Source organism: Pelmatolapia mariae, linkage group LG3_W, assembly GCF_036321145.2.
Source record: "Pelmatolapia mariae isolate MD_Pm_ZW linkage group LG3_W, Pm_UMD_F_2, whole genome shotgun sequence".
Classification (NCBI taxonomy): Eukaryota; Metazoa; Chordata; class Actinopteri; order Cichliformes; family Cichlidae; genus Pelmatolapia; species Pelmatolapia mariae.
The window spans coordinates 76,070,500-76,097,475 of NC_086229.1; the positions used below are offsets into that span (position 1 = coordinate 76,070,500).

A 26,976-nucleotide genomic window follows, 5' to 3' on the forward strand; every position below is an offset into this window, starting at 1 on the left:
GTGGATCTGTCTCCTCCTGTGCTTGTTTATCATCCCCTCAAGTTAAACAAGGATTTTATTTCCACCCTTTTACTTGAAATCATATAAAGATTTGACTGCATTCTAACTCTTGGGGATTTTAATGTTTGCTGCCCATGAAACTCCTATAAAACACCCTTCCAACAGATGACACCAGGTTAAAAGGAGTTTTACAGTCTCTGTAAAAGTTTTGCTAAACTGCCTTGATGACATAAAATCATGTTTGCCAATAAACTTTTGGAATGTAAACGATCAAAAAACAGATTCTATTATTTGAACCCTCTTACCCTCGTTTTGCTCTTAAGTGTAACCTTGTTCCTCTGAAATAGTTCAGAACTCTCTTTGTAAAAACTCTGCAGGTGATCTTTGATGACAGTTTCTCATTTGAGAAATAAATTAATTCTGTTGTAAAAGCCAGACTCTGCCTCCTGAGGGCCTTTGCAAAAATGAAGGATGTTTTGTCATCTGCTCACTTTGAGAAAGTAATTCATGCATTTATTTCATCCAGGCTAGTGTGATATGCTTTATTTTGGTAGCATTCAGGCTCTAATGATTGTTTAACTGTTTGTTTTTAAGTCTCTGAATGGATTCACTCCCTCAGAGCTCTCTGATCGTTTAAATAAACAAACTCCAAACAGAACTCGAAGGTCAGCTGATAAGTTGCTCCTAATTGTTCCTAGAAGCAGACTAAAACACAGGCTAAGACTAAGACTGGGCCTTTGTGATTGTTTTGCCTGAACTTTGGCACAGTCTGCCCTTCAAATTACTCTTTGATTACCAAATAAATGTTGTGTAGAAAAAAATCCAATTCCCAAAGGGCCTCCCTCAACTAGACACATTTGACATAAAAGACTCACCTCCTCCTTCAGATATCAGTGGGCTGGTTCAGTTTCAGGAGTGTGGGTGTGGGGAGAGGCAGTGGGACAGCTCAGCCTGAGCCAGAGGTTTGATCTGTTTGTCTTGCCAGCAGGTCAGCAGATAAGTGATTTAACATACATATGTACAAAGGGTCTGACTGCACCAACTAACTGCATGTTGGCTAAAAAACACACAAACACATTGTTTTCTGTTAGAAGTGAAGTAAGTTGGCTAATAGTAGGAAAGCTTTTCATGCAGACTTCCTCTGAGTTTAATTTCCACCGGTCTCACTTTTCTTTTTAAAAAAACAGACCTTACTTCTAACAGACCCATCCTACAGTCTTTGTCCTGCAGAGGTGCTGCTCTAGCCTCAGCATCAGCTGCACCTGGACCAAACCAAATCATGAAATAGGAAGGGAGAGGCAGATTTTCTTCTTTGTTGAAAAAAACAAAACTAACACAATGAAACATAATCATTTAAAAGTACCGTGTGAAGCAAACATTATTTTGTGGTGATAGTTGAATAATTTTCATAAAAAAAATAGTTGCCTGTTCTTTCCTGGGCCCCTGTCAGTCACAGGCTCTTAGACTCGTCATCACTTTTCTTCCTCTTACGGCGCCCCTGCCTAGATTACTGCAACAGTCTCAGCAAACAATCAGCTGAATGACTGCAGACCAAACAGATTTAAGCTGCCAGGCTTTGAGCTCGAACACATCACATCACATAGGATCCCAGCACTCCCATTTTTTATACTGGCTCCCAGCTTCATCAGTGTTCTGGTTATCCACGCTGATTTTAACCTCAAAGTAAAAGTAAAGCAGAAAAATCTGTGAGTTTTGGAGTATAAATAAAAAATAACTTTACAAAGTAAATTCTACTACATTTTATATTAAAATGTTGTGTGTCAGTGTGAAAGCTATAAATTGTTTTATTGTGGCTTTGTTTTGATTTTAAAACTTCAGACTGTCTGTGAATCATTTGCTTTGCAGTGACTCTACTCTTATGTTATAAACAGCAGAGTTTTCATGTTTCTCTTCTAACTGGATCATTCTTATGTGAACAGCTCCTCCTAAGCCCACTGTGACCCTGCAGCCATCCTGGACTCAGATATACAGCGGTGAGACAGTCACTGTCAGATGTGAGATTCAGAGACGTGAAGGAGCTCAGTGGACGTATGAATGGAGACCAGCAGAGTTAAACACACCTCCAACATCCAGCGAATACAGAACCATCACAGCTATTGAGTCTGACACTGGACGATACAGCTGCCGGGGTAAAAGAAGCTTTTCCTGGACAGAGTGGAGTTATACCATCACATTAACTGTATTATGTAAGTTGGACACATTTCACACATTTTAATTTATACTGCACAATGTTTCATCCAAAAACACAACAAAATACTTTGTCTTTCAACAACACTACAGGTTTTCTTTTTAATTTTGTATCAAAAGTAGCATAAAACAGCTTTTAATTTAATTATAACAACATACAGTGATCACTGACAGTGAAACATCCGGGTAATAAAAAACATATTCAGTATATTTGTTGAAAAACTACATTTAATTATCCCAGTTTATTCAGCTCAGTTGCTTTTCATCACTGCAGCTCAGAGTCATGATGCAGTTCTTTTGTTTTAGCATTTTTATTTTTCCTAATTCCTCAAAGTTTCCATTTGACTACAATTTGGCCTCATTTTAGGAGAGACTGCTCTGCTACGTTAGCCTTTCTCTAACTGCTGGTATGTTTACTCATAGCAGCAGGTTTTTGATTTGTTCATCTTGTAATTCCCAAATTAAATATCATGAATTTATGGCAAAGAAAGAATTCTTTTTTTTTTTCTGAGTGAAGATTATTTGGATATATTGGATGTTCAACAGCATTGTTTGCAAACAACAGCTAACTTACAGCTCATAGCTTACATGTTCATAAATGTATAAATATGTAAATGTAAATATGTAGAAATAAGTAAAAAGTCAAATATAAAGATCAGTAAATTACCTGGTTTAATTCATTTAATAAAAACAAAACGTTTTATTGTTGATTTTCAAGTCAAATTATCAGTCTGCTAATGATATCTTTTTATTTGAACAGCTCCTCCTAAGCCCACTGTGTTCCTGCAGCCACCCTGGCCTCAGATATACAGAGGTGTGATATACAGAGGTGAGACAGTCAGTGTCAGATGTGAGATTCAGGGAGGTGAAGGGGCTCAGTGGACGTATGAATGGAGACGAGACCACTCAAACATACGTGAAACATCCAGTGAATACAAAATCAGCAGAGCTACTGAGTCTAACAGAGGAGGATACAGCTGCCGGGGTAGTCGAGGTTCTTCCTGGACCGACTGGAGTGATGTCATTACATTGACTGTCTTATGTAAGTTGAACATATTTCTCTCATTTTAATTTCAAAAACAAAACAAAATTATTTCAACAGTACTGTGGGTTTCTGGGATATTTGTTAACACAGTGGAGTGACATCATCACACTGACTGTGTAAGTTGGGCATATTTCACCTTTTTTTATTTCTATTGCATTTTTTAAAAAATTTATATTGCACAATGTTTAATGCAAAAACACAACAAAATATCATGTCGTTCAATAAAACTGCAGGCTTTGTTCTTATTTTAGTATCAAAAGTAGAGTAAATCGCTCACAGTGTTATGATACGGCTGTGTGGCAGGGAGGATGTAGGACACAAACGCAAAACAATCATCAGAGGAATGAACTTAAAATGCTGCTTTATTGCAGTGGTATAATGTTCACGAAAAGAAAAAAACTTGCAAAAACAAAATGAAAGTAAAAACTGGGAACTAATAACAAAAACACTGGGAAACCTGTAAACTAGCGACAGAGATCTCAGGGAGCACGGAAACACGCAGCATGGTGAGGGGACGACGTGACACTGACAGAGAGACACACAGGTCTAAAAAAAGCGAAATGAGGGAATGAGACACACGAGGGGAGAACAGTCGAGACCAGGGTGAAGCAAAACTAGAAACAGTGACAAAGGACAAGCGACCATCAAAGTAAAACAGGAAGTATAACACAGACACGGACTATACTGAACAAAGGGAACACGGAGCACAGAGACCAGAGAGACAAAAGACACGACTAGGGTGGGTTTTGATGATCTATTTCCCGATTAAAATCGATTCTAGCTTGAATAACTTGATATTAATTCATTAAAATCCTGAATCGATTTTTAAATATAAATGTATTTTGTCCGAAACACGAGAATCTCAGGTTAAACCACAAGATTTCGACAACCGCCAACCTGCTAAAACAGTAAATGAGAGCAGGCACCTTCTGTGATGCTCACACCTTTGATAAAGTCTCACAAGTGTCAGCTTTGTTTATATAGATATAAAAATATGGATATGTACTGATAAGTGATCAGAATTATAATATTTCTGACTGTCTGAGGCAAAATTTCCCAGATTCAAATCGAATCGACTTCTAGAAATCAGTGACGATACCAACCCTGGACACGACTGAGTGGGGAACAAGAAAACACAGTGTTCCCTCGTTTATGTCAGGAGTCAAATTCTAACAATAATCCACGACAGGTGAAATCCGCGAAGTAGTCAACTTTATTTTTTACAATTATTATAGATGTTTTAAGGCTGTAAACCCCTGACTACACACTTTATTCACTTTTCTCAGACAGGCATGAACATTTTCACAGTTTTCTCTCTTGTTTAAACGCTCTCAAAGTTTAAACCTTCTAGAAAAATAAGTCCAAAATTAAAGAATGAAACCAAAGCCCGTTCTCACTCCCGAGGCGTAACATCCCGACGTTTTGTCACGTCCTGCGGCGTTCCTGAGGAACGCGAAAGGTGACCTTCCACGTTGTTATGGTACGCGGCAGTTTCCAGCCCTGTACTGCAGCCCTAAACTTAACCTTATCACTAAGCCTAACCATAACCTTATGCCTAACCTTAACCATAACCTTATGCCTAACCATAACCTTATTCCTAACCTTAACCATAACCGTATCCCTACGCCTAAACCTAACCTTATCCCTAAACCTAACCATAACCTTATGCCTAAACCTAACCATAACCGTATACCTAAGCCTAAACCTAACCTTATCGCTAAACCTAACCATAACCTTATTCCTAACCTTAACCAGCATGACGCTAAATCAGTGAGAGCCCTGTGCTTGTTTCTCTGCAACGAGACGGTCCCACCTGGACATAATGGGGGACAGTGACACCTGAAGTGTGTTGCTTTTGCTCAGTCTGCACCGCAATTTTGTTTTGGAAGCTGTAACTGCAGAAAACTCCGCTTCACACAGTTATGATGTCGGAAATGGCAACAGGGTTTTTAGTGCTGTTGTGGGAATCTCGGGGTATTCTCGGGCTACACCGGCAAAGCTCATAATTTACTCATAACAACCAGGAAAAGATCCAGGGAAACAGAGTTAACAATAAAAACTCTGAAAACCACAAATTTCACACTTCAGCCTCAACTCCCGTGTTATAGCGAGGGACCACTGTAATACAAAATCAAAACACTGGTTCCCGACCCAGGACTGTGACAGAAGCATGTGGAGTTGAAAAACATATTCAGTAAAGTTCATAAAAAATGAAACATAAATGTAATGATCCCAGTTTATTCAGCTCAGTTGTTGCACATGTGGAGTTTTCATCAGTTTTCAGCAGAGCAGAAGCAGGCAGTCGTTCTCTGCCACTTTTATTGACCCAGTTTTCTCCTGTTTTGTGGACAGCCAGGAAGGTCAGGCATTGCATCTTCCTTTTCTTGATCAGGGACGTTTTACCCTGTGTTTTGTTTCTAGGAAGGGGGAGAGTTTTTGTTATTTTGGCCTTGGAGACCCTGATGCTTTTAGCTTCCTGGCTCAGCTGTGTTTATTGCGAGCCTTTTCCTTTTTTCCAGCTTTGTAAAAATAAACCCCTCAATTCAGCAGCAGCTGTGTGGTTTTTGCGTGCGTTACACACTTTCCCGTGTTGTTTTGCGTTTCTGTTTTGAGGGGCGTAACAGTCGGTAAATTCTGTCTACATGTTGTTCCTAATGTGAGTGAATAATCCAGCTGTTAGCACAGCGAGTTTACAACATAGGACACATATTAAACAGGTCAATACTGATAGATAGATACTTTATTGATCCACAAAGCAAATTGTTGTGTTAGAGCAGCATAAAAAGTGAAAATAGGGCCTTACACTATGAGACAGCGCAGGAATTTTTATATTTACAGCAGTGAAAAAGAAAAGTAAAAATTTAATTTGTTAAAAACAGTTAAAGTAAAACGGATATTGTGTATAATATGTTAGGGATTTTATACCTGACAGGAAAGTAAGGTCTCAGGTTATTCAGAAGAATCACAGCCCACTGACAACTCTGGATTATATGTTCATAAATGTATAAATATGCAAATGTAAAGATGTAGAAATCAGTAATAGTGCGATGTGTGAGTATAAAACTTATTTTTTTCGATGTAAAATCTGAGAGACTGAAGTTGTTTAGATGATATTATGATTTTATGTGCTGATGTGTTGATGTTCAGTCTCACAGTTTAGATTTGTGCACACTTGGTTGTTTCCAGTCACTCTGCTGGTAGATTTTAAATATCAGTAAATTACCAGGTTTAATCAGGTTTTTTTAATTAACCTTTTTATTATTGATTTTCAGTCAAATTGTCACTGGGATGAAAAAAATATTATTACCACTAACAAGAGCAATAAAACCAGGAAAGCTTTAATGATCATTTTATATTTCTAGAAGTCTGATGATGTGATATTTTCTATTTGAACAGATCCTCCTAAGCCCACTGTGACCCTGCAGCCACACTACACTCAGATATATGAAGGAGAAATATACAGAGGTACCACAGTCACTGTCAGATGTGAGATTCAGGGAGATGAAGGAGCTCAGTGGACGTATGAATGGAGACGAAACGGGTTAAACACACCTCCAACATCCAGTGAATATACAATCAGCAGACTTACTGAGTCTCATGGTGGAGGATACAGCTGCCGGGCCACAAGAAGTTCTTCCTGGACAGAGTGGAGTGACATCACCACATTGAGAGTAATAAGTGAGTTGGACATATTTCACACATTTTAATTTGTACTGAACAATGTTTCATCAACTCAACCAAACACTTTGTCTTTCAACAGCACTGTAGGTTTATTTTGTGTTTAGGATCAAAAGCAGTTTCAAATATCTTTTAGTGTCATTATAATGATATTTAATAATCACTCAGTGAAACATCTGAAAAATATTTTGTTAGTTTGATAGAAGAATTCAGTCCAAATGTAATAATCCCAGTCTGTCCCATCTTGACCTCATGGCTGCACATGTGGAGTTTATCACTGCAGATCAGTTACTTCCTTTGTTTTTAGCATTTTTACATTAATTCCTCAACGTTTCAGGTTTGACTACAATATAACCTCATTTTATTAGAGACTGTTCTGCTACATTACAGGTTCCACTTAGATTCTTTCCTGTATTTGTTGTTAATGGCATTTATTTATTTTAATTAATTAAAAATAAAGGTGTCCATGAGTGTCATAATGTCTTTAATGATACTACAGCTAGAAGAACCTCCAGTGTAGAACAGATCCATTAGTGGATCAGTGGTTTAAGGTTCAGTTCATGGAAAATCAGTGAGAGCCACAAGAAGCTGTTTGTTATACAATAACTACAAGTGTGACACACTCCAATGTCCCAAATCAGCAACTGCACCAGTTTCACATGATGACCTCATCAGAACTTTTAGAAAATGTTTCTCACATGATAATTTCTTCCAGTCTTCTTAATCTGCTGTCAACTCATGAAAAAAATAATCTGTAATTTTTTGGAATCTAAACAAAAAATGTGCAAAGTAAAGACTTTACCTTTTACACTTTACTGAAAATATTGTGTTACAGTTTGAAACTTTTATGTTGTGACTTTTTGTTATGTTTAACTTGTTTCTCTGTGAATCAGCTGTTTTGCAATGACTCTACTCTTATGTTATAAACAGCAGAGTTCATGTTTCTCTTCTAACTGGATCATTGTTATGTGAACAGTTCCCATTAAGCCCACTGTGACCCTGCAGCCATCCTGGCCTCAGATATACAGGGGTGAGACGGTCACTGTCAGATGTGAGATTCGGAGAGGTGAAGGAGCTCAGTGGACGTATGAATGGAGACGAGGCTGGGTTAACATACCTGAAACATCCAGTGAATACAGAATCACAGTTACTGAATCTGATGGTGGAGGATACAGCTGCCGGGGTAGAAGAAGCTTTTCCTGGACAGACTGGAGTGACATCGTCATATCGATTGTATTATGTAAGTTGGACACATTTCACTCATTTTAATTTATACTGCACAATGTTTCATCCAGAAACACAACAAAATAATTTTTATTTCAACAACTATACAGGTTGTGTTGTTAATCTTTTATCAAATTAGCATAAAACAGTGTTTTAATTTAATTATAACAACATACAGTGATCATACAGTAAAGTTAAACACATCTCCAACATCCAGTGAATACAGAATCATCACAGTTACTGAATCTGGCAGTGGATTGTACAGCTGCAGGGGCACAAGGGACTATTTGTTAACATATTGGAGTAAAATTACTGGACTGACTGTATCATGTAAGTTAAAGATGTTCCGTACAGATAATTCGTTTTGTTAAAATAAGTGAAAACTCGCTTTCTTGCAGATTTGTAGCTGATTCTTTTGTGCTGCTCACTAAAATATTTTGGTTTCAGTTTGACAACAAAAAAACGTGAAAAGCAACTTTTTACTCACAGTGAAGATAAAAAAAACACATCAGAGTAACTTCTCTGCTGTGCAGCTCTGCAGAACAGGAAAACAGTCTGTGTTTGTCCCAGTTTGGTGATTTTTGTGTCACAGGTTTACGTGCTTACACAGGGACCTCCAGAGCCTTTTCAACAGCGCTGGGAAAAGCAGTGTTGTGGAAATGACAGTCTTCAGTAGTGGGGAGAGTTACAAAGCTTTCTTCATTATGAATTAGCGATCCATGTTTTTATTAAACAATTAAAGATAAAACACCACAAACTCTAGTAGAGGACATAAAGTCAGAGATAGAAACTACAAGAAGCATTTAGTAGAGGTAGAGGTATTTTACCTTGACAAAAAGCCAAGATGCGGTATTTGATACATGTGGCAAGACAGTGAGGTTTTGTGGTAACACCACTAACCTCGTCAATAACCTCAGAGTAAATCCTATCACAGAACATTAAGAGCATATGTTGGGTCTGTCGCGGAGTCCTTTAGTGCTTCAGGCAGCAACATGCTCAAATAGCGCACAACTTCAAGTTTTTTTTATTTCTATGTGATTATTCTGCAATATTAAGTAATAAGTACAAGTAGTCTGATGTCCTGTAATCATTATGAAGCTATATCTTTATATTATTATTACAATTACATAATACAATTAAATATTGTATTATGAAATACAATGAAACATTAAGTTTTTGTACAAAGTATCAGTATCGGATCAGTATCGTCGATACCACCCGTAACTTTACTTGGTATCGGATCGGAAAGGAAATCAGTGATATCGCACATCACTAAACTGTATTACCCTTCCAGGACCTGAAGCTCAGTAAAGCACCCCAAGCAGCCAAACCATCTGTTTTCTGATTGGATCGTTACATTTGTGATTGACATTAACCAATCAGCTGAAAGGAAGAACAATCAGGTCAAAATTACTGTGTGTAGTATAAAATCACAAATAGTTTTTTGCTTTATATCAGTAAGCAGACCTTAACAAAAAATAAATGTAACCCGTGTAAATATTTTTATACAAACAAATCTTTTTTACACACACACACATTCTCATCTGTAGATGCACAAAAATACAATTTTCACATATTTTGATTTAAAAGGTTGCAAAACAAAACTCAGTTCACAAATACACATTTGATAGTACAAAATACTTATGACCACAATTTGAGCCCGTACATGTTGTCCATTATTGAAATGAATCTTAGAGGTTTCAGGTTTGAGTTAAAGAGTCTGGTCTCATGAACAACACACACTGCATGTTTTTCACTTAATGAACTATGAACTGCAGACGACAATATGGACTCATTTTATTGGACGTGGTGTTCTGGGAATCCATCCTACCTGACAAACTATCCTACCATCCTTGTTTCTGGGCATGCGCACAACACGAAATTAAGTGGCGAACCCTCCTACCTTTGTGAATGTTAAATACAAGCATACTTTAACGGGTAAAATGAAGTGGCAAACCGTCCTGGCTTTATAATTATGAGCTACAAGCAGACTCTGATGGGCAAAGTTAAGTGGCAAAGCGTCATACCAACTTAAATTTGTGCTGGAATTACTCTGTGACAGCAGAAATGTGCATAAACTACTTACGGTAGGACGGTTTGTCAAAGTAGGATGGTTTGTCAGAACACGCTGGTCTGTTAATTCAGGTTAGGGCTGGGCGACATGGACAAAAGTCCATATCATGGTATAATTTGAAGCATGTGTGCTAACGTTAAATATATCGCGATATATTATTTTCTTCTGTATGCTGTATTTTACACACTATTAAAATCCTTTAATTTTCTCAAAAATCAACAGTGCGCCTTATATATGAATTCTGGCTGTGCTTACTGACCTCGAACCGATTTTATGTGGTCCACAGCGCTCAAAAATCTGTCAAAAAATGGTAAGCTACGAAGCCGCATTGCTTGGTGGATTGTCGGAGCATTACTGCCGTAGTCAGGAGCCTCGCAGAATAATCTGGTTCCAAACCTCCGTCCACTTCAGGTCCCAAAGTCAAACGAACCCTGCAGCATCACTGAGAGTTAAAAACTGTCTAAATTGTATCATCTTTAATAAAATGATCAGTGTTACTGCTTTACCAGGTGTAACACTTACGTTTAACATCCAGGCATTGATGAAAACAAAATGTATTAAACTTAACAAAGTTAGAAGTTAGCAGGAAGTTAGCTCGCTATTTTCGAGTTCTCTCTGACTGTCTCCTTGGTGCTTCCTTGTCCTCGTCGTCTGTTAGCTTCGTCTCCATTTTCATCATAATAATTTTACCATCTCTGTGCAAGTCTGCAAATTTCTAACCTTAATTACTGGGGGAGAATAATGAATGATGCTTACAGTGAGTAAAAAGTAAACTGACTGCATTCTTTGGACAGAGATTCACTTTTAATGTGTATGTTTAATATAATACAGACACATAAAAATACACTCCAAAAACAGAAGAGTCCTTGAAATGTACAAAATATTGATTAAGAAAATTATAAAAATGGGGGCAACTTTGCCTATGGTACAATGCACACAATGTATGAAAGAAATCTTTACTGCAGATATTAATTTGACTAATTTACTAATACTAATTTTGTGTTGTAAGATTTATGAGTTTCATGCTTTCATAGTGGTACTTGGGAGAGCTTGACATTTTCTCAGGTGGTACACACTGTAAAAAGTTTGAGAAACACTGATAAGTGTATGTGTGTTTGTAGAAAACATTTAAAGCTGCTGTACAGAATCTTTGAAACAAGCTTAAAACATCTTTAGAATATAAACAGAGCATCTGCTTCTCTTTACAGCTCCTCACTCCACCAGGGCACCATTTGGCACTTTATGATACGCAAATGTGATGTACGTACTGTGGCAGTCACTCAGACAACTGGATGGTCCAAAAGTTGGCCCAATCTATTATTACCTGAGGTTTTAGTAGAGTTGTGGCTGAACCACATAAAAATATATCATTAATTTTAATCTCCCCAATCAATGATAATGTTGTGTTCAAAAAATGTTTCAACACAGTCTGTTTTGCAGATTCTGTATAGCACCTTTAATATCAGGAGAACACAACTTCCAGATTGTATGAGGAAAATTAATTTTTTTCTCTTGTCAGTTTAACAGTTTCTGTTGTGCCTGTCACTGTTCCCTGTCTGTTTTCTCACCTGGTTCTTCCTGACCTTGTACTTTCTCCTCACATTCCCCTCTTTCCTCTCTCCCTCTTTGGACTGACAATCATACACAAATAGATTCAATTAGATGAGAAAATTACATTAATATGAAAAAATACTATTAAGACCCCTAACAAGAAGTCCTCTCTCAGTGTACTTTCAACCAAAAGGCAAATAACCAAACCACATGAACATCTAATAAAAGATATAAATATTGAAACAATGATCCAACATTATCCTTTATTGATGGATCATTTGATTTTACACTTTTACCTGAATGTGGCTCCTTTTTTTGTTGAAAACGTCCTAATGTCCATTATGAACCTGGCTGTCTCTCTGTATACACACACACACACACACACACACACACACACACACACACACACACACACACACACACACACACACACACACACACACACACACAACAGGATTTATAACCCTCTACTGCATGACTTTTTAATTTCTTGGGAAAAAAATGTTTCTCCCTATTTTGGGGAAGCTTTAGGGTCACTAATAATATATCAATCATAAAATTTGACACCCTGCCCCCCCCCCAAACAGATATTGGTTTGTTGCTTCAAGGCAACACTGTGCGACAAGGGTAGTAAAACGCCAAGTTATTCCATAATAAGTTGTATTAGTACAACAAGGATGAACAAATAAATAAACAACAAATAAACAATGTAAACATTTCACAGAACAATAAAACATCAAAATACATCCAACATTTGACCCTAACCCCATACACGTGTGCGCGCGCACACACACACACACACATTGTGTTTCCATCACTTTTGGGGACATTATATTAACTTCCATTCATTTCCTGGAGACTTATCTTGACTCTACCCATCACAAGTCCCTGCCTGAACCTTACCCTAACCCTGACTCAAGCCTTCACCCTAAAATTGATGATTTACCTTGCAATTTGTCCCCATAAAGTAGGCGAGACCTCACAATGTGAGTGTGTAAACAAATTTGTGTCCCTACAACAATAAGTAATACACGACCACACACACACACACACACACACAAAGCAAAATTGGTATGGCCCGGATCAGGCCCACACAATGTGCTTACACATGGCCCACATACCGTAAAGAATGACGGCCCTTTGGTGGCCCAGACCTGGTTTGCCAGAGGTGGCCCAGACATGGGCCAGCACAAGGCCAGTTTCAGACACACTGGTGGTCCTGTGCTGGCCCAGAACAGTTTCAGCTCTGGCCCCACATTAGACACATTAGATGTCAGCCTAATGTGTACCTTAATCAAGCCATGTAATAACAATGTGCCAGAATGTAATAGTGCAAAAGTAACATGACAAAACTCTGTTCAGAGAGTGAATGGATGGATTCTTGAATAACGCTTTTCTACTCTCCCAGATTACTCAAAGTGCTCTGTACAACACGCCACACTCACCCAATCACACACTTTCTCTAAACTGAGTGTTTCCTAACCACATTCATACACATTCACACTCTTGACATGCGGGGATCGAACCACTAACCTTCCGATCAGTAGGTGACCTGCTCTGCTTCAGCCCCCCGTTGGTAAACATGAGTAAACCGTCACTAGGTTTTGGATAAAGTGTACACTCACAAACCTGTCAAACCTGCATTTGAAACGTTGGCTACCATAGCAGTATAGTATTACAACATGGCATTTGGGTCTTCTAACTAAAATAGGAAAATAGGAACATAAATAGTGCCATCATTGCCAGACCTGGCCCATATCTGGTTGACATACACCCTGCCATGACACCAGTCAGTCAGAAGTGCCAGCTTGATGCCAGATCTGGGCCAGACCGGTTTTCTGTAGGCCTGGGCCACATAAACCAAACCACAATCAAGCAAGATATGGCATGCCATTACATAGACAGTGCCATCTGTGCCAGGCCTGGCCCATATCTGGATGACATATCATGCCAGAAGTAGGCCAGCAGTGCCGACTTGATACCAGATCCTGGCCAGACCTGCTTGCTATGTGGGCACTAACACACACACAGACACAGTTACTTTACCAACTGACCCCTGACCCCTGAGCTCCTAAGTGTCCCTCAAACCTCATTCAGGGATCCACTCCTCTGCTTCACTGTCACTCCCTGAAAGCTCACTGAGCTCACTTTCTGAGGACAGAAAGTGCACATTCCCTTGGTTTCCTTCCATAATAGGTATTTATATCCATGTCCTGTAATTATGAGTAGATTGTAAAGTAAAAAACATATACTATGAAAAAAATTAACAGCGCAGTGTTGCCTTGAGGCAACGAATGAAAATGAACAGTTTCACTGTATAAATAAATTTTAAAAAGTAGAATAAACAATCAAATATGCTTCCTAACATATTCATGCACATATAAATATTTTTTAATATACATTTATTTCACTATAAACATGTAAAATAGTGATCTTTATCTTGCCTCCTAATGGAGATGTCTCTCATGTAGTGCAGCTTGCAGAAAGGGGTCCTCCCCCCCCCCCCAAATTAAAGTCACACCACCTTCAACTCATCATTTTATTGGAAAGAGATGTGTCTGGTAGCATTATTTGAAAAAAAAAAGTTTTTATTTTTGAAGGGCCAGTGTGAGGCATGAAAATGTGGTTTGTTGCCTCAGGGCAACGCTATGCTGTAGAGGGATAAAGTTAATGGGCACCCAGTCAGTTAGCTAGTTAGTAACCATTTCAAACAGGACAGTGGTAACAACAGTAGGCTACAGGCAATTTTAAGTTTTACATTTTAAATAGGCTGTATACATTTCAATCGGAGCAGCAGGAAAGTCAAATGTCGCTGATTTTACTACAGAGCAGGACGGATTGTAGGGTAGCAAACATCGTCAGAAAACACGTTTTGAACACTGCAGCTTACCTGGGTGTAATGTTTTTCAGCTAAAAAGAAACAAGGTCTGGTTAAAAGGTTAAATGCAGCTAATATGTTCTATTTTAAGCCAGGCACTCACACCTCCGCTCTGCTGTGTCTCAGCCAGGGGAGGGGAGAGGCGAGCTGGAACAAACCATTTTGGGAGAGGGGGGGATATCTATACTTTTGTTGTTAAAATATTACGTCTCAACCAAGTACTTTATGTTTTTTATATTTTTAGTAGTGGGTCAAACAAACAGCAAATATTGTAAAAAGAAAAAAAAACAATTCTTACTGGCCAATAGGGATGGGTATCATTTAGGTTTTATCCGGTGCCAAACCGTTACTTTTGAAACGTGCCGGTGCTTAAACGGTGCTCAAACCGTTGCTTAAAGAATGGAGAACACAAACTTTGTCCAAAAGCCTCTTATATTTTTATTTTTTTGTCAGAACTCATCCCTAGTGGCCAATACCAATATACCAACGACAAAAATACATTTCAGTGCAAATCAAATAAACCATGAAAAGTGTTTCAAATGGTGAGTTAGTTAAAACCTCACATGTAAGCTATGGCGTTATTTTTGTGCCACTATTTTAAGCGCACGTATAAAAGATTTTTGCAAGTGCAAGTGTTGCATTTGGATCACAAAATAAACTTTTAAGATATTTTCAGGCGAGAATGTTGCTGTGTAAACTTCAAACATCTGCTCGATTTACCAAGACATCACATATTTGCAACAGTGCTCTAACGTTTTCAGAGATGCCTGTTACCCACCAGCTGATCGGCTGGTCAAGGCTCCCAGCACATCGTTTTCAACCCCCCGTGGTCTTTCCCTACTCGGGTTAAACATAATATATAAGCAGTAGTGGTTTTTGATACGGGCAGTTGCCCAGGGCGGCATCACGGGCATTGTCAAAAAAAGATAAAAAAAATTGCTACTTCGTGTGCACGAAATGGGTATCACGTGCCCACGAAATACTTATTTGTAGCCACGAAACACTTGACCCATAACCGTGATCCTTCCCAGGCCCTTGCAGTTGGTTGACAATAAAATCTATCCCAGCGTCCAGGTCGCAATTACGTCTGTAAAGCAACTTGGCTCTCAATATCCTGTTTAAATGTCTCTCCGTAACAACGGTTCCTTGCATTGCAGGCTTTTCAAAATGCATTTGTAGCTCATTCCCAGCCTAAAATAAAACTCATTCATACTGTCTCTGTACATGGTGTATAGGTTTAGCCTAATCTTATGCTTATGTCTCTACGCAGCTGTCCAGGAATTGTATCAATATGATGTGCGCACGTTATCTATTTCGTGGCCACAAATGCGTAATTCGTTGCCACGTTATCCCCAATTTGTGCCCACAAATTAGCATTTCGTGCACACGTTATACCTATCAGAGGGAGTGTTCGCCCAGGGCGCCAAACAGGCTAGGACCGCCACTGTATATAAGTCACTTAGATCAGCGGTCCCTAACATTTTTTTGCGCCATGAATTGGTTTAATTTTGTAGATATAATAATAAACACAAATTCACTGCGTAATTGTGTAACTTTATTGGCAGTGTCCTCCTAAAATGTCCTCAACTAAAAAATAAATATAAAGTACATGAAAATATATAATTAGTCATAACGCTAAATCAATGAGAGCCCTGTGCTTGTTTCTCTGCAACGAATGTAATCATGGACAATGGAGGACAATGACATCCCAAGTGTGCCGTCCAAAAATCTGCCCGTGTATTGACTAGACCACCAAGTATTATAGGAAAAACCATAAATCCTTTAAATGAAAACAAACGCTTTTGTGGCAGTAATATACACTGTCTTGTTGGTATATATATATGTATATATATATGATTTGTATTCAGTGTATCACGTTCATGTTTCCTTCTCACCACATATCCAAACCGATATCATGACCAGCAGCTTTTACAGCTGTGGCTCCAGCAAACATCAGCTGATACTAGAAAGTAATATTAAATAAATTCAAACGACAGCTGATCAAGCTTAAACATGCTGCTGTTGTTTCGAGCGACATCCACTGGTTTCCTCTTTTTGGTGCAAAGTGGGCGATAAACAAACAAGAGAGACGGGACTCGCAGAAAAGCCAATCAGCTGATTATTGATCTGTTCCATGACTGAAGTAGCAACAAGAGAGGGAGGGGGTGAGAACAAGAGAAGAAGAGGCAGCTGTGCAGCAAAGACACAGAATAACTCCAGCTTTGTGTGTAATTGGTCCACCCAGACTTGATCATGACCAATTGGCTAACCCACCACCCTTCATTGTTTATACTGTTACAAAAACAAACAAACATGAAAAATCTAAAAATTGCCATTGGCCAACCGGGCAAATACCCGGTATGCCCAATGGCCAGTCCAGCTATGTGGTCAGCTGGTGGGTAAAAAGCATCTCTGAAAACGTTAGAGCACTTTTGCAAATATGTGACGTCTTAATAAATCGAGCAGATGTTTGAAGTTTACACAGCACCATTCTCGCCTGAAAATATCTCAAAACTGTATTTTATGATCCAGAAAGAGTAATATTTCACTGCCTCGTTTGAGTTTTGGACGAAATGCATTCTGGGATATTGCATTTCGTTATTTCGAGCTGATTGAAGAACAAAACAGCCCATCAGAATTTTTTGCATCCAAGTGTGTGATTGGTTGGTTTTGTGGCACAAATATAACGGTGTACAGAAAGAGTTGAACGCAGCGCAGAAATGTTGAGAAATGCAAGCAACAAACACTGAAATACATTTTTGCACACAGCAATTAATTTTGTTCACTCAAATTTAGCTTTTCTTTCCTCTAAATCAAATTCTCCTTAAAATGCAACACTTGCACCTGCAGAGGTAGCACGTGGGTACACTAGCATACTTTTCACAGGGCTAACACATCTAAGACATCGTTAACGGCTTCTACAATCACATAGAAGCTGTTTTATAAAGTTTTATAATTTTTATAAGTTAGAAATGGGACTGTGAATCACAATTTAATTTGCACAATTCGAGACTCACCAGAGTTCATGTATTGCTCACACAATACATTAACTCTGTAGCTCAACACGTTACAGGATTGCAAGTTCCACATGGTAAATGAACTGGTTCTTTCTACTCTCCTGGAGTACTCAAAACGCTCTATACAACACATCCATTCACACAAGCACTACGTTAAGTGCTTTCTAACTATCAATCATACGCATTCATACGCCATAAGTATCTTGCCCAAGGATATTTGGCATGCAAACTAGGGGAGCCAGGGATCGAACCACAAACTTTCCGATCAGCAGCTGACCCGCTCTACCTCCTGAGCTACAGCCACCCCACCACAGCAGTTTTGTGCATGTGCAAAACAAAATCAGTGCTCAAAACTACGTTTCATGGAGTTCTTTTACCCTTTAAACACAGTGCAATATACAGACAAATTTACCTTGCGGTGTGCAGAGAGCTGCAGTGAAAGAAAGTTAACATTGTTAACTTTGGTAACTCATTGTGTTACTGATTATAACTAACCAGCCACTCTGCAGTGCATGCACTACACCTGCAGAGTGGCTGGTTAGTTATAATCAGTAACACAATGAGTTACCAGTACAACACCAACACAATGGATGGAATTACAACACTGAATGCACAAAATCAGCTGTTCACAGACTTACAGAGAAAACCTTTCACAGTCACAGTCTGGTGTGGAATCAGTTCTTGGATTAAGTCCTCTGTGTGTCGCAGTAACAGAGATTATGGTGGAGTCCTACCACAGTTCAGAAGTGTGAGTCAGTTTCTTGATCTCTGGAATACGAGTTGATCCAGCAGGAACAGAAGATTTCAGTGGAAGTTCAGATCTGCTAGGCGTGGATCACCATCGAGGTTCAACAGTCTCAGATTTCAGCGCCAAGATCTGCACTCGGCTAATAAACCTGATCTGTTTTGCAACACAAACACTGGAGTCTTATTTCCAGCATTCCTAACAGCTCAGCTGGAAATCACATCCAAACTGTTCCCTGTAATGGCAGCGGTGAATTTGACTATGTGTATTAGTGTGGTCTAAAGACATCTGTGCGACAGGAAATGTCAGCTTCCACAGCAAAAGAATATAAAACAAACTTACTAGGTCTCATCTTAGCTATCAGAGGCTTCAACATCAGATTGAGTAAAGAACACAAGCACATAACATGCTAACTGACACCAAAGAAAACCAACTGTGACTCACCAAATTCCAATACACCAAAACCAAAAGTAAAAAACAACACCAATGAAATGATAACTGCTCACACTCTCAAATGTTCAAAATACAATCAGATCATATTAACCTGGGTTACTTCCTCATTACTGATCAATAAACTCAGTCATGCTTCAAATTAATTATTTGAAATGTGCGTGTATGTAATAAATGAAAATACACAAAAGTAAATAAAAAAGATTCACTGTTTTGATCAAAAGAGTATTACAGAATATTTTGTGTGGCACAGTTTGTTTTATCTCAACTATGGTTTTGTGATATTTGATCATTCACATGTTTCCATCAAGTTCTTTAAATTGTTCTGATTCAGTCATTTTTACTTTTATGTTCTTGTTCTAAACTGAACTGCAGCGAAACCAAAGGCTGAACTGAGAGCTGATAGGACAGCTGTTCCAGTAGGAGGCAGTGTGACCCTGACCTGCTCTGTGAGCCCATCATCATCATCATCATCATCATCTGGATGGAAATACTACTGGTACAGAGATGGGAAATCTTTTCAACCTGTGACAAATGGACAAATCAGTGTCTCAGAGGGAGGACGCTACAGCTGCAGAGGAGGAAGAGGAGAACCAGTTTACTGCACAGAGGACAGTGAGTCAGTCAGGATTGACACAACTGGTGAGTTTAAATGTAACTTCCTACAAATCACTACATCTGATGGAAATTGAATTTTTCGTCTTTCATGTGTTTTTATTGTACTTTGTTGAACATTAACAGTGTCAAACAGGCCTGTTGTGACTCTGCATCCAAACTGGTCTGAGATATACAGAGGAGAGACGATCACTGTCAGATGTGAGATCCATGGAGGAGACACTGAGTGGGATTATGAGTGGGAAACAAACAGCATCATAAAACCTCCAAATCAAAATGAATACAGGATTAGATCTGATTCATCATCCAACAGTGGAAACTATCGCTGTAAGGGCAGAATGAAAAGTTCACAGCATAACACAACAGAGTGGAGTGATTCTGTCACACTGACAGTTTCTGACAGTAAGTCATATTTGCTTTAAGCTGTTTGAACACTTAGTAAAATGTGTTTCTGTTCATATAGACTGAGATTATTATTCTTTGTATAAACTGAGCTCACTGTTCAGAGACTGTACTACATGTTCACTGAGAGAAAATCTTTCTTGAACAGATCCTGTCCTCACTGTGTCTCCATCATGGCTGAGTCCTGGAGCCTCAGTAACTCTGAACTGTGAGGTTGAACATCCGTCTGCAGGATGGAGCTTCTACTGGTATAAAGCTGTTCCTGATCTATCAGAGAAATCCTCCAGTTATGAGCTGCTACCTGATGGCAGTGGGACTGCACAGGACTCCTACATCATTCATGGACAGACACACACAGCAGGATATGTGTGCAGAGCTGGAAGAGGAGACCCAGAGTATCACACTGATCACAGTCAACCAAAGTTTGTCTGGTCTGCAGGTCAGTTTGTTTCTCTCTGTCCTTTCAATAAACTCATGTTAGGTCATCATTTTATTCACCAAGATTTAGACCATTAAAATCTCATCTCCATGACAACCATTGATGTCTGTGTACATTAAAACTGAACTGAATATTTTCCTTTCTCTCTGTGATCAAACCAAACTGAATTTTCTTATTTTTTAGCTTTTATTTAATGTGATAACATGAAAAACAAAAGACATCTATGAGATTTTAAATGTTTTCTCTTTGAATACTTTTACTTTGATACTTAAACTCATGTTACTGTTTGTACTGATTATTTTTACTTAGTGCACAGACAGGATTTGCACAGTTAAGACTCTTTGTTTAGTGCTCAGGTAGGTGTTCAGATAAAAAAGTCAAATATAGTTAATAAAGAAACAAAGATGTCAGCAGGCAGGTTAACAGCTCTGACAAATACAAGAAAAACACTGACTACAGATGGACGCTAGAAGAAGACGTCACAAATAACAGCTGCTGTTACTGTTCATTTCAAATATACTTCAAAGGTTTTTAGTTTTGGTCCTGCTGCTGCAAAATATCTCACTGTAGAAGGAATCTGTGAAAAAGACAATATCACAGAATAATGACAGAAACATTACAGCAAATGACTGAAGTGTGTTCAGAGTGATCTGTATCAGGTGGATAATGCTGAGAGTGATGACTCAAAGCTCATGATGTCACATGACGTGTACCAAGCTCTACATGAGCTGCCAGCAGATAAAGCATGTGGGTTAGATCATCTTAAACATGTCAGTATTCGGCTCCTTTGTTTTCCATTGATTTGACTGTCTGTGTGATTCAGGGCTTGTTGTCAGACTCAGTGTTGTCTCACCAAACAAACACTTTATCATATTGAACTATTAAATTTGATCTTCAAAACAAAAGCTTCAAACGAACAAATATTTTCACTGTGATATTTTGAATCCTAACATCTGTGAGCTTTGTCTCTTCACTGCATGTTGTTTCCAGATGTTCATTCAGCAGCGTCTCTCACAGTGAGTCCTGACAGAGTGCAACACTTCACCTCTGACTCTGTCTCACTGACCTGTGAGGGAAACTTCACTGAGTGGAGAGTGAGGAAGTTCTCTGAGGACGGCCGACTGTACTCTGACTGTAGGAGAATGACTGGATCCACATGTAACATCAACACATCAAAGTCAGATACTGGAGTGTACTGGTGTGAGTCTGGATCAGGAGAGTTCAGCAGTGCAGTCAACATCACTGTACAGAGTATGTTATTATACATTTACTTCTTGGATTTGAATGATTTAGACGTCACATGAACATTTGTCCCAGCTTTGCTGTATGTGAAGTAATTCTATGTGGCAAAACAAACAAAAATGAGAATTTCAGACAATTCCAGGCAACGAAGCATCAAAATATTCTTGGTTGTTGGTCTAATTTCTCTTCATCTTTTCATAATCCAGTTTGTCATAATTTGCCAACAGTATTTTTTATTTTCTCTGTCAGAATAAAACTCAAAAAAGCTCAACATCTCTGTCATCAAATTAGATGAACTTTTAATGTCTCAATAGAGAGAAATTTGGGAAACACGTCATGCGAAATAACACAAACATACAAAGATTTACAATTTCACCTTTAACCATTCAATAACGTCACCATCAATAATTTGACTCCTGCAGGGAACATCCCAACTATATTTCCAGTCCTCATAATCACTCAGAAAACCAGGTCTGCATGTAGATCATGAGACACGACTCACAGCTTTTTCTCAAAGGTTTGCATCAGCTGGTCTGACTGAAACAATTGTGTGTGATTGTTTCACAGATGATGGTAATGGTCCTATCCTGGAGAGTCCTGTTCATCATGTGACTGAGGGAGCTTCTGTTAGTTTGAGCTGCAGTTTGAGAACACAAAAAATACTTTCCAATGTGTTTTTCTATCACAATGACAAACTTATTCAAAATGATCCCCGAGGGGAGCTGAACATCTCTGCAGTGTCAAAGTCTGATGAAGGTTTCTACAAGTGTCAGTACTCAGGAAGAGAGTCAGCACAGAGCTGGATGTCAGTTAAAGGTGAGCAGGATCAAAACATTTGATGTTTTTGTGTAAATGAGTTTCATGACTGACAAATAACATCATATTATCTCTTTTAATGTTTGAAGCCACCTGGGTCTGTTTAGTCAGAACTTTATAAAACTATTATGTAATATTTCTAAATTGTCAGGTTTAATATTGTTGTGATTCAGGACTCATGTGTGGGACTCAGGTGAAAACAGCAGAGGATGTAATCAGTCAGTTTCTTTATTCAAGCAAAGGATAATTCATTAAACACAACAGATTGCGAGCTTTGACTCAGTCAACAAGAACAAAACATAAATGAACCTAAACTTAAGAAGCGAGTCCTGCATAAATATCTTAACTGAGGTGAGAGAGACAGGCCAGAGGAGCGGACATAACAGCGTGAGGGCGACAGATCTGTGGGAGAGGAGAGAGCAGTTAGGGCAGGAAATCTGAGAGGGAATGTGACAAGACAGAGAGTGTTCATAAAGTGGCTGCAACAATGACTTACTTGGAGTCCAGACTAGCTGGGAGTAAAGGATGAAGGCAGAGGTCTGTGGAAACTGCTGAAGGGTGGGCAGGCAGGCAAGTGAGGAAGAGGCTCTGAGGGGGGCAGCAGTGGTGGTGAATAGGGGGGTAATGATCCAAGGTGGCAGGCGTCTGACTGGAGGTGAATGATGGCATGAAAATGAATCTTGAAGCAGGAAGGCCCTGAAACAAGGGGAAAATCTGTTAGCATACAAATCTTATTTTCCTAGAAAGGATCCAGCAGACCTGCCTGGTTACCTCACTGACGAGCTGCAGTCATGTTAACTATCCATTAACATTTGGCTTACATCCACCGAGGTCTTCAAGGTCAACTTTATGACTAAATAAAAATCCTTGTAACACAGAAACTATGATTCTTACAAAGATGTGGGTCTTGTCAACATATAGAAAATACTGTATAAAGATTTATAATATCATTTGTTTGACCTCTGACCTCACTTTTACATTTCACATCTGCCCTTGTTGCCATGTTGAAAAATATCTGCCTTTGGACTTATTTTTACTGCACTACAAACTTCTGACAGTACAAATAAAACAAACACCCCCCCCCCCCCCCCCCCCACACACACACACACAGAAAATAAAATACTGTTCCTTTAAAAGTAAATACTGTCAACAGAGTGAGCTGCCTTAGCAGAGATTTGTGCTCTCAGAATGCTTCTTTTATACTTTATTAATAATTAATTATTGTTTGTTGTTACAGTAACTGGACCCAGTTCATCTCCTGTGTGGTTGATGGTTGGACTGGTTTGTGGAGTCTCTCTCATTATTATTCTCCTGCTCTTGTTGTATCGCTGCAGACAGTCCAAGTGTAAGAGCCTCTTCTTTTCATGCTGTATTACAGAGTTTATTTACTACATACACTTTAATTATTCACACATATACATGTATTCTGATCTCATGACACAAAATATCAGTGAAATAATTTATACATGACAAACATGTGTAATAACATTTGTCTCTTTCACAGATTCATGCTTCACCAGGTTGGTAAAATACTTTTTATTATTATTTTAAACAAACATCAGTTACTTTTGACTTTATTGTGTTTATTTCCTGTTTTAGGTCGATCCAGTCTGAGAGTCACAGTCCGGGCTCCTCCACAAATCATGGAGTCAACCAGAATGAAACTCATGTGTACGGCTCTCTTCAACATGGTCAGCATTTAAACTGATCTTTATTATCATTATTAATATAGACTTTTATTAAACCTCCATTAACACAAACATTTATTGGGTTCAGTTTGAGTTCACGAGTTTTTTAAATAACATTTAAAGATCTTACAGGGTCACATTAATCTTAAAATGATTAATGTGAGCCTGGCTTGTATTTTTCTTTAGGTACTGCTGACGTCTATGAATCAGTCACACAAGTGAAGAACAGAAATGGTCAGTATATGTGCTGAAAGCACAGAGCAGTTAGAGATGAAACTTGTTTTTGATATAATGAAACTAATTCAATGTGACATGTTTTTACAATCCTGTAAATAAAAATATGAACATTTCAGGTTCAGATGAATATGAGGACATCACCTCCTCTCTTATCGAGTTTAAAGATCTTAGAACTAAGAGTGAGTACACCAAAGTTAATTTTATAAAAACAAAAACCTGGTTTGGAAAGTTTTTTTTTAATTAGTATTAAATTAATTATAATATAAGTTTGGTCCGGCGGCATTTTTCTCGTGTTAGCAAACTTCGCTTTGCATCAAGGGGAGACAATGCTTTTATAATAAACTTTATTGTTCTCCAACAGGAAGCCACAGGTGGGACAGGCATGAGGGGCAGCCAGTGACCCCTCACACACGTCCTTATGCTGATATCCAGGCAGGTTCTCAGTGTTTGTAGCTGCTGATTTATGCAGCAAGCATTTCCACAGTCCTCTGCAGCAGATTATAGAAACACTTCTTTTCTCAGCTCACGTCAGAAGATCTACAGCTGGGACACTGTTAACTGGTTCTACGTGAAAAATAGTTAAATATTAACTCAAACATGTTCTTGTATGTAAAACAGGTTCAAATGACAAATGCATGAAATTACATTTGTCCGTTATAGTGGACATTAAAAACACTACATGTATGAACGATAATTTACATCTTAGAGCCCTGCTCTCAAACACTGACTCAGATGTAACTGTCTGTGAAACCAGATTTAAGAAATAAGAACTTAAAGTTCATAAAACATTTAAAACAGACTTTCGTCCATGAAGTCCTCGTTCATAAAGTGCTTCACAGACCTGAACCTTACAGCTAACAGCTGGATGTTCCTGTGTCAGTGCAGCTCGCAAAACAACGCAGAACCTCTTACTGCTAAAGAGACAGACGGTGAAAGCAGACAGTATATCCTCGCTTTTAACATAAAACTCATTGTTGCAGCTGAGAGCAGCACAACAGTGACCCCATTAAACTGATGTTTAGTTTTAGTGTCCTTATTTTCACTGAGTTATTAGTTCTGCTATTAGTTACTTAACATAAACTGATGTGAGTCTTTTGACTGAAACTAACCAACTGACCTGGTGATGTGATGCTCTGTACTGACAGAAGATGGCGCTGAACATGTTTTTATAACTTTAAGCACTTATTTCTTAAATGAAGCTTCACAGTCAGAGTTACATCTGTGTCAGTTTTTGAGAGCTGGGCTCCATGATGTACATTAGCATTAATACATGTAGTGTTTCATGTCCCCTTTAATGCTGAACACCTGATGTGACATTTCCACACGTTAATTCTGCTCAGTACCTGATTGTTTTACATGTTTTCCATCTTCCAGTTTTTGTGATTTGGTTCATGTAAACATTTCTGATTGTTTTATTTTCATCAAAATATTTTAATTTGCACTTAAGTTTGAACTCTTAGAGATTACACTCACTTTATATTCACAGACTTGTGACCATGACACAAAATTACAGACAGAAGTGGATAAAATCTCAGTCTTACTGGTTTTAGAAAAGCTTTACAATAATAACAAATACATCATTTAGAGTCAAAATATCATAAATGGTAACAAATATAACTGTTATCTTTGGGTTACTCACTGTCCAAATCATCATCTGCATCAATGAATGTCAGTGAGGCGTCCTGAAAGTCGTCACGTCTCCTGTTCAGTTACCGTCTCTGAGAATCACTCTCCTCTCCAATCAAATCACTTTCTTCTGTTTATCCTCTGAGTTGTTCTTTGATGGTTATGAATCGTTGCTCTTCTTTAAACTGTGAAGTCGTTGCTGTTCTTGGGAGACATTTCTCTTTTGTTCTGGTATCAAATTGCTTCGTGTTTGCTGAGCTTCACCATCTTTCTGGTCACCTGTCAAACTGTTGCTCATGTTTCCAGAGCAGCTTTTCTTCTGCTCAGACTGCATGTGTGTGTGGGTGTGTGTGTGTGTGTGTGTGCGTGTGTGTGTGTGTGTGTGTGTGTGTGTGTGTGTGTGTGTGTGCGTGCGTGTGTGTGTGTTTCCAGCTATACCATACATAGACACGCGACCTTTCAATGAGCTTAAACTGTGTGTATGAGGTTTGCAGAAAAGCAGAAATAAGCGATTTGCTAAACTATAAAAACAGGACCTTGTAAGAGGTCATGTCTCAAACAAACATTTAAAGGTGTGAAGTCTTGCACTTGAAAAGAAACAGAACATGGTGCTTTCCTAATGTATAACATAGCTCATCTCTGGACTAAGCTGCTCTCTAAATAAAGAAAGCACATTTTGTCAGCACAGACACAGATAAAGGAAATAGTAGAAGATTGAAAATAAATCCTCTGACCTCATGGACTTTTTTCTTCATAATGATAGCCATATTAGGACACATAAAGGCGATGATTATATATCTATATATTTTAGCACAAATGACAATATAAAAAATATCAATTCCAACAAAATCTGCCTCTGTTTAGTTTTTCTGTTCATTTGTCCAGACTCACACTTCTTTTGCTCTAAGAAATAAGAACACAATGATCGGGACGGTGTAAGCTACAACCCTATAATCACTTTCTGTCACCGACCTCTCAGCTAAACCTGTGTAGAGTCATCCCATAATAACAACTAGGGTTGCCACGATTCTTTGACTAGTC

General features: G+C 38.5%; 1 protein-coding gene across 1 annotated transcript; it reads left to right on the forward strand.

Annotated features, from left to right (window-relative positions):
- Window positions 1-237: 237 nt before the first annotated feature.
- LOC134623984 (Fc receptor-like protein 5) lies at window positions 238-24,785 on the forward strand. The gene is made up of 16 exons (XM_063468982.1): window positions 238-257; window positions 1,957-2,150; window positions 2,969-3,250; window positions 6,650-6,931; window positions 7,908-8,171; window positions 19,246-19,512; window positions 19,612-19,894; window positions 20,034-20,326; window positions 21,317-21,577; window positions 22,136-22,384; window positions 23,622-23,729; window positions 23,889-23,904; window positions 23,984-24,075; window positions 24,259-24,306; window positions 24,426-24,488; window positions 24,671-24,785. Exons 1-16 carry the CDS (start codon window positions 238-240, stop codon window positions 24,760-24,762), a joined length of 2,814 nt encoding a protein of 937 aa, XP_063325052.1. The 3' UTR covers window positions 24,763-24,785.
- The last annotated feature ends 2,191 nt before the right edge of the window (window positions 24,786-26,976 follow it).